At 39.6% G+C, this 15,253-nt stretch overlaps 1 protein-coding gene across 1 annotated transcript in view; it reads right to left on the reverse strand.

Moving 5' to 3' along the window:
• Positions 1-1,132: 1,132 nt before the first annotated feature.
• LOC140945998 (kynureninase-like) overlaps positions 1,133-15,253 on the reverse strand; it is a 22,310-nt gene continuing 8,189 nt past the window's right edge. Inside the window, exons 3-14 of the mRNA XM_073395059.1 lie at positions 13,660-13,742; positions 12,326-12,459; positions 11,904-11,978; positions 10,309-10,390; positions 9,538-9,602; positions 8,429-8,527; positions 7,368-7,444; positions 6,229-6,281; positions 5,904-5,989; positions 5,066-5,120; positions 3,006-3,232; positions 1,133-1,484 (exon numbers count right to left, since the gene is read on the reverse strand). Coding sequence (XP_073251160.1) covers positions 1,356-1,484; positions 3,006-3,232; positions 5,066-5,120; positions 5,904-5,989; positions 6,229-6,281; positions 7,368-7,444; positions 8,429-8,527; positions 9,538-9,602; positions 10,309-10,390; positions 11,904-11,978; positions 12,326-12,459; positions 13,660-13,742 — 1,165 coding nt within the window. The 3' untranslated portion in view covers positions 1,133-1,355. The remainder of the gene's footprint in view (positions 1,485-3,005; positions 3,233-5,065; positions 5,121-5,903; positions 5,990-6,228; positions 6,282-7,367; positions 7,445-8,428; positions 8,528-9,537; positions 9,603-10,308; positions 10,391-11,903; positions 11,979-12,325; positions 12,460-13,659; positions 13,743-15,253) is intronic.

The raw sequence follows: 15,253 nt of genomic DNA on the forward strand, positions 1-15,253 counted from the left end.
TTTTTGAATAAACGCCGCCCGCGAATAGACGCCGCCCTCGAATAAACGCCGCAGCTGGATCGCGAAAAATGAAATAAACGCCGCGGCGTCTATTCGAGTAAATACGGTAAGCAATTACTAGTAGTTTGCTTATACACACTTCATTTTTATAAGATTGGTTCACACTATACACACTACGGTATTAGAGATCTTAAGATTCGGAGACGAGATTTGACGCAAAGTTTTTTTTCGCGTATTCCGCTCAAAAAATAGACACCCCGAAAAGCTTCATTGAACAGTTGAACCTCGATTAAGCAGCAACCCTCTATTAAGCGCGGCCAGTAGTCAGTCCCGAACAAGAGAGAATGATCTAGAATGATCGAGAATGAACTCAACCTCTCTTGGCCCCGAAATAATTGTAGAAAAGAATGGGAACTTTGACCTCTATTAAGCGGCTTTCGCCGTCCCAACGCGAGTTCTCTAATTGAAGATGATGTGAACTGCGGAAATACAAATTTAAATGAAGATATGATCGTCGCAGTGGTAATTGTAATTTAAGCAATTGCAAATTAACCCGAAAACAAAATTTCGGGACTTCAACGGGATTCGAATCCATGGCATCCGCGTTACGCCGCAGTGCTCTATCAATTGAACTATGAAGGTACATACATTGGGAACAGGTCAATTTGTTGAGTTCATCTTAACCCGTGAAAGAAATGAAACAGAATGAAGATGATGTGAACTGCGGAAATATGAATTTTTATTAAGATATGATCGTCACAGTGGTAATTGCATTTAAGCAACTGCAAATTAAACCGAAGAAAAATTCGGGACTTCAACGGGATTCGAGCCCATGGCCTCTGCGAAGTGCTGCAGTGCTCTACCAACTGAGCTATGAAGACCCATATACAAAGTGCAGACCAACTATGCTATGTATTTCCGCAGTTCACATCATCTTCATCAACAAATTGGGGACGTAGTGAAGCGTTTATTAGGGAGCTTAAGCAACGACGCTGACGACGGGTACGAAAACGTCACTTAAAAAGCGAAGTCGCGCTCTTCAAACTTTATCGCGCTTATTCCATGTCTTGCACGTGAAGGGCTGTTGTTTTGCCAATCGAACCTATTGTTTTGTTTTTGTTTGTTTGTTTGTTTGTTTGTTTTTTTTGCCGTTCAAGTTGACGTTGCCGTCGTCGATGCTTAAGCTCCCTGATGACAAAGACCGTTTACGTTACTGACAACGACTATCACGTTTTCCCGCCAAAATGACACTGGTTAACGCGCGAGCAATACTTTGTAGTCCTCGTAGACGTCATCGTCTAAGAATCTAAGGATCTCTAACATCATCGCGTGGGTGAAGAGTTCAAACAACACTGCTAAGCGACCTCCGTGTTCAGCAGATCAAAAGCTTCTCCTAATATGGTAACAAAACGATACACGTCCGTGAAGCTGTTGTACAGCGGTGCAGGAGCGAGTCTCATCACATCGGGTTCACGTGTGTCCACCTAAACACAAAACAAAACGTGTAATTAGAATAAATAATACGTAACAATAAATGTTTTTTCCAACTGCGACAGGACTAGTTCAGTTGGTAGAGCGCTTGACTGCAGAGGAAGTTACGGTTTCGATTCCCGAAACCAAATCAATACTCAGGGTCTTAAAATAACTGAGAAGAAATCGGCTAGACCTTCGTGTGGCTCGGACGACCAATGGCGGTCCCGTCTCCAATTGGTACTTTCTTGCTTAAAAAACATTGATACTCAATTACTCGCTTTTTTGTCCCTCCCAACTCAAGGGCGTTTACCGAAATGACAAGAACGTGTCACGTGCTTAGCCTACGAAAGTGTCGGGATTGTTATGCCCGGGACATTTTCTTGGCTTGCCCCCAATCCTTTCGCGGCTCCGCCGCAACAAGTTGCAGCACAAGCCCACTAATCCCGCCAATCACACAACAGTCTATCACGTGCTACGTTTCAAAATTCACTAATAGAACGATCCAACGACGTGACGGTAACGACAACTTCTAAAAAACAATAGGCTTAATAAAGCAAAACAACAACTTCGCACGTGCATCACACTTTTTTTTGCACATTTCTTTGCCGTTTTTGCACGACTTCGACGTGAAAATGCCTGATTTCGCGTCTTGTAGGGTACGTTAACATCAAGCAACGACGAAATTTTATGTTTCTGAACTTAATTATTGTCCCTTAGAATTCGACTTCAGGAGGGTTCGCCAACATTTCACAAAGTAAGTGGGTAGGAATAATTGTGATAAAGACTGAAAGAACGCCGAAAAATTCACTTTTTAAGAAACTTCCTCGTTGCCGTCTCGTCGTAGGGCGAACAACTTTGACGACACCAGTTTTAAATCAAAATTATTCAAGCTAAAACTTTATTTTCGGCAAAAATATTGCTGTAATGATGAGTGTAATGAGTAGTCAATTTTCTTTGTAATTTTTTGCTTCACTATATCAGCATTTATTTCTTCCTCGTTTTTGTCTTCCGTGGCATATTAGCTTCAACAGCGACTCAGTAAATCCGAGGTTTATAGAGGTGATGTATGTCTGTATGCAGTGCTGCTTGCCTTTCCTTATAGGCCAATATTTGTTTACATTTTTGCCTCGTTAGCATATGCTTCTTATTCTCCGATCAGGCTATTAAAATCAACTCTCTAAAAATCGAAAGAGCATATCAATTTCAGTTATCTGTAAATATTTGAGCGCGATATACCGAATGGTTTCGGAGAAATTATCTATTATCTCTGAAAAACTCGAAACTTTACAAAGAATGTATGGACTCATTAACGTGTTTGTCACCCAGCAATTTCACAGATTTCAATGGCTGTTATTTCCGTAGTTGTTGTTTACAAAGGGCTAAAAATTGCACAAATTGTTCAAATTAACCAACTCTTTTGCCGTTTGAATTTAATTTGTGCCTACGGTGACACCTTCCATGGCCTAACTCGTATGCTAATGAGCAAAAATTTAAACATTAACGTCGGCAAAGATTCGCCTATGTCAACTCACCACCACTCCCCGTTTCTGAAGTTGTTCTTGAACAGATTTGATTGGTACAGAGAATTTGACGGACAGCTGACAGCCGCGTTCAGATGGGTTGATTGGGGTGACTATTGACAAATGAACCTTGGGCTTGCTTGTCCGGCCTCCATTCTCCAGTTTTTGCTGTTTTGGTGGCGTTTCTTCACCGTCTTCTGAGTAACCGTAGTAGTGTAGGAGAAGAAGTTCGAGATAAGCTGAAAAACAAATTTTCAACTGAGTATCGTAGAACAACAGAACTCGCTACTGAGCTTTAGCACCTAAGACGGCAACGGCAGCGAAAACGCCACTTTCAAAATGAATTAGCGTTTTCTCAAACGGCTTTGTCGCGTTTGTTCCAATTCGATGAAAATGTCTAACGTAGGCAAATTTAGAGTTGATTTCTTAGGGCCGCACTCATGTTTAGAAAGAGAAAGGAAATTTCGTCGTCGGTTGTTTACGTCCTCCATAAAACATGAAATTAGGAATTTTCACGTCGTAGTCGTGCAGTAACGGCAAAGAAATGTATAAAAAAGCGTGATGCACTTGCAAGCTTGTTTTTGTGTTTTTCTTAAAAAACCTATTGCTTTTTTGACGTTCTCACCGCCGTCACCGTCGTCGTCACTAAAAGTCAGTACTAGGGAGTTTTAGCAACGACGACGGCGACGGTCCCCAAGAAATCAACTCCAGGGAAATTTGCCTACAGTAGACATTTTCAGCGAATTAGAATACCGGTAAACGCGACAAAGTTAGAAAAACGTTAATTCATTTTAAATGACGTTTTCGCTGCCGTCACCGTCGTCGATGCTAAAGCTCCCTAGTTACTCCCTATGGTGCCACAGCAACAGGCAGCGAAAACGCCACACAACAAGTGAATTCGTGCTGCTGCAAACTCCATCTCGTTCAATTTGTCAAATGTTGGCGAATTTTTCTGGGGTTGAAGTCTAAAGCATTATATCGAAGTTCAGAAAAAAAATCGTTTTCTGTAGTTCAAGTTTTTCATAAAACGTCGACCAACTCAATGGCAAAGAAATGTTTAAAAAAATAGCGTGATGCAAGTGCAGAGTTTTTGTTTTGCTAATCTAAGGGGCTGCTTGCATGAAGGAAGGAAGATCCGGCCTAGTACCAGGAAGATCCTAGAAGGCAAAATAACTTTACGTTGGGTTAACATGTAGAAATGTCAGTCCTTGTGGTGCCTAAGTAGAGAAGGATCTAGAGGGAACTGAAAATAGCGGGCAACAAAAACAAAAATGCAATTTGGGCCCTTCTGCTCTCTTTACTGGCGTAAACAACTACCTTTCAGCACAATTGTTGCAATATTCAGCTCGTGGTAACAAAATAGTCGACCTTTTAGGCTGTGATTAGCCACTAAACGACCCGCTGCCATTTTTGTCTAGTTTGTCCCTAGTACCAGGATATTTCTAACGAAGGCAGTTTATGTGGATGATGGTGTGAGGATCTTCCTAGTACTAGGATATTCCTCCCTCTCAAAGCTAGGAGGATCTTAGTATTAGGAAGATCCTAGCGCTAGGGACAAGTACAACCCTTTGCACATGTAAACCGAATACAGAAAACATATGACGCTAGGATGATCCGCCTTCCGGCTTAAGGATCTTCCTGGTGCTAGGATATATCTCACTTAAATAGTCCCTAAACAAGCGTTTTTTCGCCGTTCTCGTTGCCGTCGCCTTTGTCGTTGCTGATGCTCCCTGATACTTATGCCAAACAAAACGGAGGAAGACATAATTCAAGAAGACCAATAAGAGCTAAGGTGAACAACCTCGCGGGCCAATCCGAACTACATATAAGGTGAATGATACAGAAAACCAATCACAAAATCAAATAAATGTAGCCGGTTTTTAATACACAAACACACACCGAAAAATGTCGGCCAGAAGCTACGTGCCGGCGTGTCTAGCTTATAACAAGTTAGCACCAGCAAGTCAGGTATTAAGCTTTGTAATTTCACCAAAACTCTGACACTGTTGATGCAAATGCTCACGCTTGCCTGGAGCTAAGTGCAGCCAACAATCACCTCCTTTTCAAGTTACCTGTCAAAATGTCCGATTTTGCCCTCAGCTGTTTGATAGAGGTTTTGGCAAAAACCTGCAAAGAAGACAAGAAACTTAGACTGGTGAAAGCAAGGCAAGCATAAAGATGGAATTATGGTCGAGCACATTTCACGCGGAACCACCTTAACCATAAAAAAATTTAGACGCCTCGCCTTTCAACAATTGAAACGAAACAAGTCGATCATAAATTTGTAGCCGGTGCGGCCATACATTTTACCGGCTTGGTGTGACCACCAAAACCGTCTGAACTTTTTGAAATTTTGACATTCGAGCTTGTTCTGATGTTAATCTTTTTAAATCTAAGTTGAAAACGTTTCTTTTTAAAAAGGTATATGACATTTTAATAGTTTCATCATATTTGTTTGTTTGTTGTTGTTGTTGTTGTTTTTTTTTTCCTTCCCTTTTTAAGATGTGTAATACATGCTAAAAAGCCAAACATTCAGTTCCCTTTTTACATTGTAAAGCGCTTAGAACAGCGATGTATAAGCGCTATATAAATTCCATTATTATTATTATAAATTCCATTATTAACTTTAAAGTAACAAATTTGACCGGCACAGTGTGAACAACACAAGCGTCGCGGCAAGTTAAGGACAGTGGAGTCAGTTTAATAAAACTTTCAGAAGCTGTACTTTATTAGTGTAGCTGGTGTTTTCAGACTCTAATAAAATGGGTACACTCGTAAATAACACTTGTAAAATTTTTATTAAATTGATTCCTGAATTCACCAGCCTGATAGCAAGATCCTCCAGCCCAAGGCTATAGGACACCACTTTCTTTGCACGCTGGGTAGTATCAACCCATTACTAGTACTCACATTTAAACTACCAAGAAGAGACACTGCTTGCCACAAAGGAGGATTTGACAACTGAAAACCTGCTGCTCCAGGAAGTGACTTGAATTCTATAAACAAACGTAATCACATGTTTTGGTCAACTAACGCACATACAACATTCAATAACCTGTAAACAGCTGTGAAAAAGAACGGCTGATCGCAGGTTAAACATTTGAAGACGCTACAAGTACTTCCGATCATTATTTCACGAAACGAAGACCCATTTCAAACTCAAACTTTCTGTTTCCTGCACTGTGAAAAAAAAAAATAATCATAACAAAAAGAAACGGCCGAAAACAATAATTACCGTGTCCCATTTCAAATCTACTTTTCCTGTCATGTCCCCACCAACCAGCAAATCTGCCGAAAGAAGAGATGCAACAAGTAAGAATGACAAATAAGACCTGACTTTAATTAAAAGGATGCTCCAGGTTTTTTTAGCCTGCGAGATGGTAGGCGCTGAAGGAGAAGAGTTCCTCCTAAACTCTCCCATTGTAATACCTGCAACACGGCCTACAGTACAGCTCTTTGTGTTGGGATGATCTAGAAAACAATTTGTTTTGAAAAAAGTCCCCGCCCAGTTATCTCAGTCGAGACAGTATTCAGGAGCCACCTGAGCACAATTTGAACCAAAACAGCCCTATCGAATATCTATTCCAGTCCAGTAATGGATTTATTCTAGCCCAAGGGCTCAAATCAGTTCTAGAAATAATGGACTCCGACTGTATTGGCCTCAACGGTGTGCTGTATTTTACTCACCCAAACAGCCCCAAAATTCGGTGCTGAAACATTAAATCTTGAATTAATAATAGGGAAAATAATGGAACGAATAGTGGAAAGTGGAGTAAAAGACAACAGCTCAACTCAAACGTTGAACTTCAATAATCAATTACTGATAGAATCATTTTAGAAACAAGAAGGGATCTGGAGCCGAAATGCGTCCCGCAATTGTTTCTGGGATAGTTACTGGGGAGGCGCCGGTCAGCTTTTTGAGAGGTTAAGCATCACGTTTACGTCAAACGGCAAGCGCGAATTTGTACCCCACGACCGAGTTTTATCTCTACTTGTCGTTTACTGTTCTTTATTTCTACACATAGTAGTTTCACGCAATTTTTAATCGATAAGAATTGTTTTGCACTGTTATTATCTGCTCATTTTCTATTTTGAGAAATTCTCATCTTGAATCTGACGTTTGTGGTTTGCCGTGTACGTGAAGCTTAGAATCTCGATTGGCCAATGTTTTTATCCCCGTCCCTCGTAACAGTCCCAAAGTCTTTGCGAAAGTTAACTCGACCCAGTTTCCGTCTGGTTTCTAACGAGGCGAATTCTGGCTGCTTTTGAATCCCCTGTTCACTGTGACAAACAAATCAAACTTCAGAAAACGAACGCAATAAGCATAAACACCATAATAAAGTTAAACTGACTGATCTAACGGCTACCACTTACTTTGGAAGATCAAAGTCAAAGGCATGCTTTTCATGTATAAATGCCCCGGCAATTCCACCTGGCCCTGAGTTGAGATACTAAAAGCATTAAAGGTAACTAAGAATAATTTAATCGCCTTGTCTCATTGGAATCTTATGTTGAACAGGGTTTTTTTAATTCATCCAGTTTCTTGAAAATACATACACGCATGACACAATAGGGAGCTTTAGATTCTAAGACGAGAACGACTACGAGAAAGGGATTTTCTCAATGAAGCTCTCTAACACAGGGTCTGGAACGGGGCTCCTGGTCCAGCACATCCTCGGAGACCCAGGAGGAGATAGTGGGGGTGAGGGAACGTCTAAACGGGCGGGAAAAAAATATAATGGCGCGAAGAAAAGTAAGGAACGACACCGTACTTTACTTTTCTTTGGGCCATTTTTTTCCGCCCGTTTAGACTTTCCCTCGCCCCCACTATCTGCCCCCGGGTCTCCGAGGATGGGTCCAGCATTCCGCTCCTTTTCACGAAAATCCAGCAACTCGCTTTTTTTAAAAAGCTTTCCCGAATTCCTCTTTTTTTTCCAAAAACAATAAAATAAAATAAAAAATAAAGAGGCACACTCTCTAATAGTTTGGTTCGAAATGATTTGAATTTACCGCTCGAACGTACGATTTCCCACATTTTCAAAACACAGGCAAAAAAATCCCGCATTCCTTGCTTAAATTTTGGCGAATTCCACTTCTCGCGTAGATGTAAAATCCATCCGTTTCCTGTTAAGATAGTATCTTGCGTTTTCCCGAATCCCGCACCGCATTTGGTCAAATACCGGATCCCGAAAATACCCTTTCAGACCATGACAATAGTCTTCAAGAGAAAAGAAAAATATAAGTTATAATAGTTTCCAGCAACTAATCAAGTGGTAGCCTGCGAGCGTCGAAGACTCGAAGTATTCGCGGTCGTCGCTTCTCCACACCTGAAAAGGAGAGAAGCGACTTCGGAAATACGTCTGGGTTTGAAGGTTTATCAAGTGGATGACCAGCAAAGCTAATAACAAACTTTACCTAAGGTGATAATAAAATACCTTGTATGAACACCAGCAAGCAAAGTCTACATTCCAGTCATGAAGCTTGAGTTCAACATTGCCTACAGCATGAGCTAAATTCCAGCCTACCCTACAACCCTGTCATTCATTTTAATAAGAAAGAAAAAATTAAGATTATTAACAAAGACATGGTGAAAAGTTTCTCTTAAACTTTAGGGCGTTTTCCATTTGTCAGAACTGACCGGCCAGGACATTCCCGTCTTAATGAGAATTTTACTGTTAATCAAACCTATCCAGCCAGATTAGTCAAATCCTAAACACGAAGGAAATCGTTTTTCATCAAAAAGGCTATTTTATTTTCAAAATAGCTCAAAATGAACAGTGCGACCATGGTCTGGCCGGCCAGTTCTGACTTTAGGAAAGCACCCTTAGCCATGCATGAGGTCAAGATGGCTGAATTCTGCCCAACGTTTGTTGCTATTGTTGTTGGCAATGCATCATATCAACAGAGACAATAGCAAAAGAAAGAGGCCAATATCCTATACAGTGTAAGTGGTACTCTTTAGAGCTCTTCAAATTCCATGACTTTCCATAACTTTCTCCAACACCTTTTCAAGTTTTCCATGACCTTATAGGTTTAGCTGTAACTTTCAAATATTTATAAAACATTCCTTACTTTAGGCTATTTTTTAACCTACATCGGTTCAACAGACACAAACACTGGTGTCCACCAAAATGCATGCCATTTGCATTGTTTGATTACTCATCTCTATCGTACATGTACATGTCCTTGCTTTGACATCTGCAGTAACATATCTACCAAACATACTTTGTAACTTTAATTTTCCATGCCTTTCCAGGAAAATAATTCTTAAATTTTATGACTTTCCAGGTTTTCCATGACCTGTATGAACCCCACTGTAACAAGTTATCTTCACCAAACAAGTTGGGCTATAAAAGCTAGGGAAATCCTAAATAAGTTTATCTTGCCTACTCAGAGGTTTTGCGTCATCTTTCGTGCTCACAGAGCCAGCCACATAGTAAAACTTGGCATTTTTGGTATTATGAAGAGTTTCCTTATCAATGCCGCTCAGGAAATAACAAAAAAAAATGGTTGCCTGAAGCTGCAAGCTCACATGCATAGTTACCTTTTTCTGGGCAGCAGCAGTTATCCTTTTCATATCAAAAAATTGCCCAGTATAATATTGTACACCTGAAATAATATAAAAATTAATAATAATACTAATAACAAGGAGGAGAAGGAATAACAATAATAATTATTAGTAAAATCCAACTAGTAGTCTATTATCAATGTTGCACTCTGATTGGTTGAGCTACTACTAGGCGATATGTTATATAGCCCACTAGTAGCGAAAACTGCCCGCAATTTGGCGGGCAAAAATCATTAAAGTCTAGCTTTAACTAGCTAAAGTTGTTTTGTCTCGATATTTTGGACCAACTAGTTGGATTTTACTAAAACAATTATTCCTCTCGCCCTTATGGCTTCTGAGTCAATAGGCCATTCGAACTTCGGCCTCATGGGCTATTGACTCAGAGCTCATTCGGGCTCAAGGAATAATTGTTAATAATAATACCAATAATAAAATGATGACAATGATGATGATGACGATGTCATAATGATGAAGCCATGTTAACGACTCGAACTAACGAGCTGAATCTACTAAGCATGACAGTTTCTAATGAAATAACTTTAACTTCAAATAATTTGAAAAACGTTATTGCGTTTCTACTGGACAGTGGGAGGGAGGGGAGACAGTAGTGAGTACCCTGAGCTTTGCACATGCATTCACCTCCAAATCACTGTAGCTGTTTATTTTGAGTCCTGTTTTACTCTGTTTGTATCCTTGAAAAATTAAACGAGCTTTCATCAGCCTTTTTAATTACTTCAGTTTACTCACCACTAAACATTACCAGTGCTATTGAATCTCCTTGCTCTTCGATAACTGAAAGAATATCCTCTGTTTTAAGTATCTCCTCTCCCTGGGTAAGGAGGCGTCAAAATCAAAGCTTGTGTTACCAACATTTACTTGCATAACATACAAGTTCAAGTATTAAACCATTCAAAGACAAGTCAGTGTAAACTAGCAGGGTTGTCAAAAAGTAGCAGGAGAATAAGAGAAGGTAGCTGGCATGCTACAGTAGGGAAAGACATATCACTATTGATATGTGTTTCCCAGGTGGGGGAACAGATATCACTAGGCATATGTGTTTCCCAGGTAGTGGAAAACATATCATTAGGGATACGTGTTTCCCAGGTAAGGGAACACATATCACTAGGGATATGTGTTTCCCATGTGGGGGACACATATCACTAACAATATGTGTTTTCCAGGTGGGGGAACACATATCACTAGGGATATGTGTTTCTCAGGTAGGAAACACATATCACTAGGGATATGTGTTTCCCAGGTAGGGGAACATAAATCACTAGGGATATGTGTTTCCCAGGGGGGGGAACACACATCACTAGGGATATGTTTTTCCCAGGTAGCGGAACACATATCATTAGGGATACGTGTTTCCCAGGTGGGGGAACATATATCACTAGGGATATGTGCTTCCCGGGTGGGGGAACACATATCACTAATGATATGTGTTTCCCAGGTGGGGGAACACATATCACTATGGATATGTGTTTCTCAGGTAGGGAACACATATCACTAGGGATATGTGCTTCCAAGGTAGGGGAACATAAATCGCTAGGGATATGTGTTTCCCAAGTGGGGGAACACATATCACTAGGGATACGTGTTTTCCGGGTGGGGGAACACATATCACTAGGGATATGTGTTTCCCAGGTGGGGAAACACATATCACCAGTGTGCTTCCCAGGTAGGGGAACATAAATTGCCAGAGATATTTGTTTCCCAGGTGGGGGAACACATATCACTAGGGATATGTGTTATGTGTTAGTGCTGGTTGCCTGACATTTTGACAACCCTGAAGTGGTAACCCTTTTTAAAATAGAATTCATTATTGTTTGTCGTATATAATGTTAACTAGCATCTGTCTAATGATTATTAACTGCACGTTTGGTGTACAGGCCTGTTTTGGGTACAATATTATAGTAACTAAGCTTGGCATGAAATCACTGAAATTTGCTACAGTGCTATTCACTAGCAGCTCTTACGAATGAGCCTCAGTAAGAGAGCCTGCAGACACCAATAACATCCCGTGTTTTCCACCAAATAATCGGTTAATTTTCAATAAAATCATCACAAATCAAGACTAGCAAGCTCAGAGCAACTACAACAACAGAAACAAGAAAATAAACAAAAAGAAAACTCTAAAATAAGCAACACACTTTTTAGCAGGTTTCGTTGCTGTCATTTCACGACTAATATTGTCAAACTTGATTGAAATGCCAAATCCAATCTTCGCTTTAACAGCATCACCTCATGAATGTAGTTCATCGCAACTTCTGTTTCATTAGAAATACCCATAAACAGGCTCACATAATTATGCTAGCATAATCGTACTTCAATCATCATACCTCCCTGGGCATCACCTCCACTAGTGCATCTACTGGGTCATATCCATGGAAACATATCTGTGACTGGATAGCATACTGAAATAAAAAAAACAGTGGTATATTAATTTTCTGTATAATTATATCACTGATTGTGTTATGATAAATTTAGATTGATTGTAACATCTGTTAGAGAGAAGGAATGCAAACTGAACATGAACTCACTCAGTTCACTTATGGCAAAACTATAGAATAGTGGTAAAAAAACTCTGCATAGAATTGCTTGAGATTAAACTATTGTGTTCTAAGGCCATGATTTAATAATTAACCAAGAAATATGTGTACTCAGGGAAGTAGGGTAAAGGAATTTACTAAGACACATGTGAAAGAGACCATGATAAAAGTTTTTACATAATTATTTTAAAAAATTATCTAAATCAACTTACATGATCTGAAGGGAATGCTTTTGCCTCAATGAGAATTTTGTGTCTCTGAGGTGATGGTCTGTAAAATGGCACCAACAGCAGATGGAGATTTACAGAAAGGGAGTTCATTATTGCAACCTCGATTTCTTTAGCACCTTTAATTAATTAAAGAGCAAACAAACATAATCAAGAATTTTTATTAGCAGTTTCCATTTTTAAAATGGGAACCCATTATTGGGTCAAGCTGTCAAAGCCATGACAAACTCTGGTTACAGTTTCTCTGTATGTGAAAGGGGAATGTTGTACCCTCTGATAAAAATTAATGTATATTCAAGATGCAGGTCACCATCCCTGGATGCTCATATATATATCAACTGCTTTATACAGGGTACCAATTTAATAAAGTAATAAATTTTATACCCATCATTAGGGTTTTTCTTCTGGCCCCAGTTGTTAAAAAGGTCAATAGTGATACCCACTAGATAAAAATTAATCTCTATCCAGTGGATAGTGCTATCCAACTTTTGAACTGGGGCCTGATGTTTTAAGCACAGTTTTATCAAAGCCATAGCTTACTATGTCTATTTTTAATATTATATTACACATAGGGATTGGATAAATATTTAACTGCTTGGCAAAAATTATCTATCTGGGCCTAGGAAAATACCCTTTCTCTTTCCAACCCGGAGTAAATATTCAGTGTCATTGTAATTTCATTTCATGATTGGCCTTTTAAAAAGCCATCATCGATTTGCCAATCAGGATTAAAGGAAATCTGAAAGTCAGTTCTGGTAAGTTGTTGAGTCCTGCACTCAATAGGTAGCCTGAGAAAACAGCTGACATTTGGCAACACTACCATGTACTGGTTTCCCGGCCAAATGATGTCCGAGAAACGAGCGCAGAAATTCCATACTAATAACACGTCACTTCCCAAATCTGGGTAGTGCTTCTGATTGGCTGAATCAAATTTCCCATGCGGGACAACCAGATCTGGGTAGTGACGCATAATCAGTATGGAATTTCTGTGCTTGTTTCTCACATATCATTTGGCGAGGAAACCACCAGTAGCGTCGCCAAACGTCGACTGTTTTCTCAGGCTACTCCAAACGGGGCCCAGAACAAGGATGCCAGCGCTGCTTCCCAAACATAACTAACAAGAGTTAGATTACGTTTGTGATGCAGGCTACAATAACAGTTGATTGGCTAAAATGCAGTCACCTCATCACGAGATTAAGGTCCACAGTAATAAAATACATTAGTCATTGTCTCTTGCTGGTTTCTATTATCTTCCAAATGCACAATTCAATAAAATACTGTACAAAAATTGACACAGGTTGAGGAACACGAATACTTACCAACTATTTTTGCACTTTCTGATAAAACAAAGTCTTCAATTATCCACCAAGGTAACTTGCCATGCCAGTGACCATAAACACCCCTAAAGGAAACATTATTGGCATTAAATTTATACTGATCTGATCTGAAACTGCCTAAGAACACAAAGAGGTGACGCATACATGTACTTTCCAGCTGGAAGTTCCTTTTTTTCTGAAAAATGTCTTTTTCACTGCCAAATGGTGGAAGGTGTGAAAACTGTGACTAAATACAAATAAGAAAAATATTTAAACAGGGAGCCCTCATCACACATGGTTTTCAGTGGGGCCATACATTAAATAAAATAACAGATATAAAAATGCCTAAATATTTGAAGATAAAAACTTAAAATCTTTAAAAAACTAATAATTTAAGAATGAAAAAAATAAAAATTATAAAATACTCCTAATATGTCTTTTAGAAGACAAAATGTCAGAAATGTTTTTATCTTGAATCATTAGATAAAAATGTTCCAGTCATTGGCTGCTTGGTAGATAAAACGGTTTTGTCCCCAGGAGTAACGTGACTGAGGCCTACATATGTTATTGGGCTATTGCATTATAATATCCACATGCTGTAAGTAGAGCTGTCTGCATGCATGCATACATGTATTAGAAGTATCCCAGTGTAAAACTTGTGTCCATCTGTGAGGCTTATCAGATAGGTGGTATGTTGACAGTGCACTCCCCAGCCAAGATGAATTGATCCCCACTAAGTAATGCACTGTTATGACCACCTCAGTCTGTAACCATCATTTACAAAGACTGAAGACTAAAGACAAGTAACTGTATGACCCCACAGGGACACCAGGGTGCAAAGAAAACCATTTTTACAGCTTGCCATTCGGGCAAGCTGAAGCTAGCATTTACTAGCCCAGACGTCATTTCAACTAGCCCCAAAAACTTTTTGACTAGCAGAATTTATTTCAAAGCTCTTCTGTTATTCGAATTCCTCAAAAAACATCACTTGCCAGTTGGGCAAGTTAAAAACAGAATTCACTAGCCCAATAGCAAAATCCACTAGCCCCGGGCCACTGGACACTACTTTCTTTGGACGCTGGACACTGTTCAATGGAAAACTTAATAATTTATATTTATAATTATTCCGCCAAATCACAAAATTTTGCAGCAGGGGCCAAGGGCCAATAGATGTAAACACTGATAAACAGACACCCTTAAGAAACAGAAAAGGTGAACCATATGTAACTGGACCTGGCGTTCATGGGAATGATCTTCACTGGCTTTCCCACTTTCCCTACTAAAACTCTAGATTGAGTGAAACCAAATCTGCAATTTACACCCCTCCGGAAAGCCCCCCCCCCCCCCCTCCTTCTCCCTGAGACTGTCCTTGCAGGCAGCCATCAATCTCAGGAAATACACTTGTGGGTGTCATGACTGTTTTTTGTTTTCCATCAGAGTGGTTGAAACACAGAAGTGAAAACAAAATATCAGCAATCCACGAAGTACTGCAAGGCAACATCAAAGCAATCGCAAAGCTATTTTTGACTTACAGATGAAAACTGTCAGAATACCAAGTGCATTAAGTTTATAAACAAAATTTCACTTATTAAATAAT

Source organism: Porites lutea, chromosome 8 (genome assembly GCF_958299795.1).
Source record: "Porites lutea chromosome 8, jaPorLute2.1, whole genome shotgun sequence".
NCBI lineage: Eukaryota > Metazoa > Cnidaria > Anthozoa > Scleractinia > Poritidae > Porites > Porites lutea.